This window comes from Pseudomyrmex gracilis, unplaced genomic scaffold (genome assembly GCF_002006095.1).
Source record: "Pseudomyrmex gracilis isolate BER0280 unplaced genomic scaffold, ASM200609v1 scaffold_1342, whole genome shotgun sequence".
Taxonomy (NCBI): Eukaryota; Metazoa; Arthropoda; class Insecta; order Hymenoptera; family Formicidae; genus Pseudomyrmex; species Pseudomyrmex gracilis.
Genome location: NW_018021926.1, coordinates 21,450 through 25,173, shown reverse-complemented (window position 1 = coordinate 25,173; position 3,724 = coordinate 21,450). Strand labels below are relative to the sequence as shown.

Below are 3,724 nucleotides of genomic sequence, written 5' to 3'. Positions count from 1 at the left end.
GATAAGCAGAAGCTTGGCATGGGTGTCCGTAACAGTGCTGCCAACGTGACACAAACAACAGAATTCTAAACCGATAAGCCCGCGAGGTTTAAATTAAAAATTCCGGTTATTTTTTGATCATGGTAGTATGCGTAAGCTTTTTGACTGTGCTCGCAAAATCAAAATCTGTGTATACTTTCGGCAAAATATAATTGACGTACCGCGTATGAATTGACGTGCTTAGTTTACGAAGGAATAATTTGATCTTAGCTGCGTCGTCCAAAATTTTGAGCATCGACGGCAAATAATCCTTGGTAACGAACATACCATGCATCGAAGATTAAACCATTCTCGGGATCGTAAACAAATTCTGAGATTGAATTGGCTAATGTCTCCATTGTAGTTTCCATGCCCGTTGCAGAAGAAGGAAGCGGAGCTTTGATAATCTTGGCGATGTGGCTTACAAAGTCCTGCTGCTGAGCGTAAAACTGCTGCTGCAGCTGCTGTTGAAACTGTTGTTGTTGCTGCTGCTGCTGCTGCATCAACGGCGCTAAAATTTCACGGAGACCTTCCATAATCCTCGTCGCCAAAAACTGTTATGTTTGTTGCACACAACTAAATAAACGTGATTTATATAAATGAATCGAGTCAATTTATTAAACGTAGAAAGATACAAGTTTAAAGATCAAGAACGAATGAATGAATAAATGAATGTCAACTGAATTAATAATTGAAAGTTTGTTGAATCATTGCTATTGACAATCGATAGCAGTATCGATACGATGTCGTATCGATTACATCAAATGGTTATTTATTCTCTCATAATGGGTAAGATCTGGATAACCAGAATAGATTGCATACTTTACTACGGCGTCCCGGTTGCCACGAGGTGGAAGTTTAGATCCATTGGTGTAAAAAACGTGTTCAGCGCCATCTTTGGCAAGAAGAAACCTGGACCAGGTGTGGGGAAGGGGCCAATCTAATCCTTAGACCTCCAGATCAACGGAGCACTTATAATAACGTATAAAGAACGGAAAGGACAACAGACCAGGCAACGCGCTGGACTCAACCTGCTGAGCCAAGGGGGTAACTTCTTTGAACACATCAAACAAGTCGAAGTTGTTATCCTCGCAAATAGGGCTCCAAAGATGAGCTCACCTAATAGCGTATTCAACTGATATCCCGAGCGTGAGGCAACTCGACAGACGTACTTGCGGGTCAAATACCTGTGTCTACACGAGAGAGGTTGTTCGTTGACTAAATCGAGTAGGACATTGGTGGGTGTCGTACGCATAAGACCACCCACCACTCGAATGCAAGCATACTGAAGTTAATTCAGTACTAAGCGATCTCTCTGTCGCAAAGGTGACACAACTGGCAACTTTAGTTCAAAACTGAGCGCACCAGTCCCCTATATGCCACTGAAAGAACGTTGGGATGAGCGCCCCCCCCATTTTATCCCCGCGATGGCTTTAACTACATTAATACGAGGGAGCACGCGTTTTCGAATCTCAGTTACGTGCCTTTTCCACTTCAAGGAGTAATCAGTATATACTCCCAGAAACCTGACGCACCAGTCTATTTATGCTGACGCCGTTGAGAGAAATTCTGATGTTATGTTTGTTGATCAGCCACGTAGTGTTTCTCAGGGTGTTGCAGAGAATAGAAGGACGCAACAGACTTTTCCGGGGATAGTTTAAGACCGAGATCTTTGAGATGGGAAGTGAGATTACTAAGAGAAACATTAAGTTTCTGTGCCATATATATATATATATATATATATATATATATATATACTTGATTGAAGGATGAGAACTATATGACAATATTGTCAGCATACATTAAGATTTTTATCGGGAGTGGTAAACACATTTCTACGAATGACAGGTAAATACTAAAGAGAAGTGAGCTGAACACGGAGCCCTGGGGCACGCCTCTGGTCGTCTGTCGATTCTGAAGAGGGATGTCAGAAATGTAACCATCTAAGTTGCGAACCGTTATTACCGATGAAACAAAACTAATTATGATCAAAATAGGAAAGGGCCAATACGAGGCAAAACACAGGATGTTGGTGTGAATCAGCAAAATTTATTCAAATGCCAAACGTTTCGATCACAAGTTTTGATCTTCATCAGTGGCAACTGTTTAGATCCAATTGACCATGAGCTTAATAAAAATTTGGTTTATTGAGTGTAATTCTTGTGATGTTTCTTATGTCGGCCAGACGAAAAGAAAACTAAAGGGTTAGTGAACATCGCAATCAAATTAAAAGGAACTTGGAAAATATTTCTGTTATCACTGAACACCGCCTTTCTACTGGTCATGATTTTAACTGGAAGGAAACTAGAATCTTGGACTTTGAGAGTTTTTACTTCAAAAGATCTATATCAGAAATGTTACACATAAAGCTCACGGACAATGTTATTAATGCAATGTCTGATACTGATAATTTAAAACCTTATTTTACATTCCTTGACTTATACAAAGCTAAATAATATGTTTTTGAATTTATCTTGCGTCCTTACAGTTATATGTTTACTGTTGTGGGTTTGTTTGCGTTGGTGGGGATATATTTTACCTTAGTATACTTGCTTGTAAAGGCAGCACATCAGTACGAATTAAACTCTTGTTCGTTACTCACGGTACAAAATGTGTCGATGTGCTGCCTAATTTTTAATTTTTAATTTTCATTTTGGTGAGTTTTTATTGTTTATTATAAGATCGTTTTTCTTAACCTTTTTTCTATCTTTTTTTTCTTATTTTTTATTTTTTATCTTTTTTAATTGTAAACAGTTGCCACTGATGAAGATCAAAACTTGTGATCGAAACGTTTGGCATTTGAATAAATTTTGCTGATTCACACCAACATCCTGTGTTTTGCCTCGTATTGGCCCTTTTCTATTTTGATCAATCTTTTCACGAGGTCTTAAAAACTTTTTGACAACTAATTATTTTCTCGGAGAACCCTAACCGAGACAGCATTGAAAGCAAAACTGAAGGAACCACATTGTCAAAGGCACCTTCAATATTAAGGAAAACCGCACCTGTAACTTGACGAGTATTATTTGCAGTCTTAATGTTAGAGACAAACATGGCAAGATTGTCAACACATGACAAACTCCGTCTAAAACCGAATTGGAATGGAGGAATTATATTATTATTCTTAATCCACCACTCCATTCGACGTTGAATAATCTTTTCTAGTAGTTTTAAAAGAGTGTTAGCGAGTGAGATGGGGCAATAGGAGCTTTTTTTCCCCGATTTGGGGATAAACACGACAAAATATATTTTCTATTGTTCAGGAAATGTTTGTTTGTCTAACATTATGTTAAATAATTTGTTAACAATTTGATGGAGTTCGCCAGGAAAATGTGATATGATATTGTTGGAGATCAAATTTGAACCCGAAGCAGATTTGATCTTTATCGATTTAACCGCAGAGAGATATTCCTCTTCTCTAATGGGAGATTCGAGAACAGAACTATCTACAGTACTCTCCAACATAGGAATAGTATTTATCAAAATGACAACTTGTAACGGCAGGTTGAAGAGGAGCGATTTTTTCGAATGATTTGTGGAAACCTTTAATATCAATAGGAATCAAATAAGGCCGATACGAGCCATTCGCAGGATGTTTGTGCGGAAACTATGCATGTACATATATATATATATATATATATATATATATATAAATGTAACGAATTTTACTTGTAAATTTTTACAAGTATTTTTTGAATTGAAATCT

At 37.7% G+C, this 3,724-nt stretch overlaps 1 protein-coding gene across 1 annotated transcript in view; it reads right to left on the bottom strand.

Moving 5' to 3' along the window:
• LOC109862077 (uncharacterized protein K02A2.6-like) overlaps positions 1 to 554 on the bottom strand; it is a 4,267-nt gene extending 3,713 nt beyond the window's left edge. The window contains exon 1 of the mRNA XM_020441976.1: positions 307 to 554. Within this exon, the coding sequence (XP_020297565.1) occupies positions 307 to 554 (248 nt within the window). The remainder of the gene's footprint in view (positions 1 to 306) is intronic.
• Between the last annotated feature and the right edge of the window lie 3,170 nt (positions 555 to 3,724).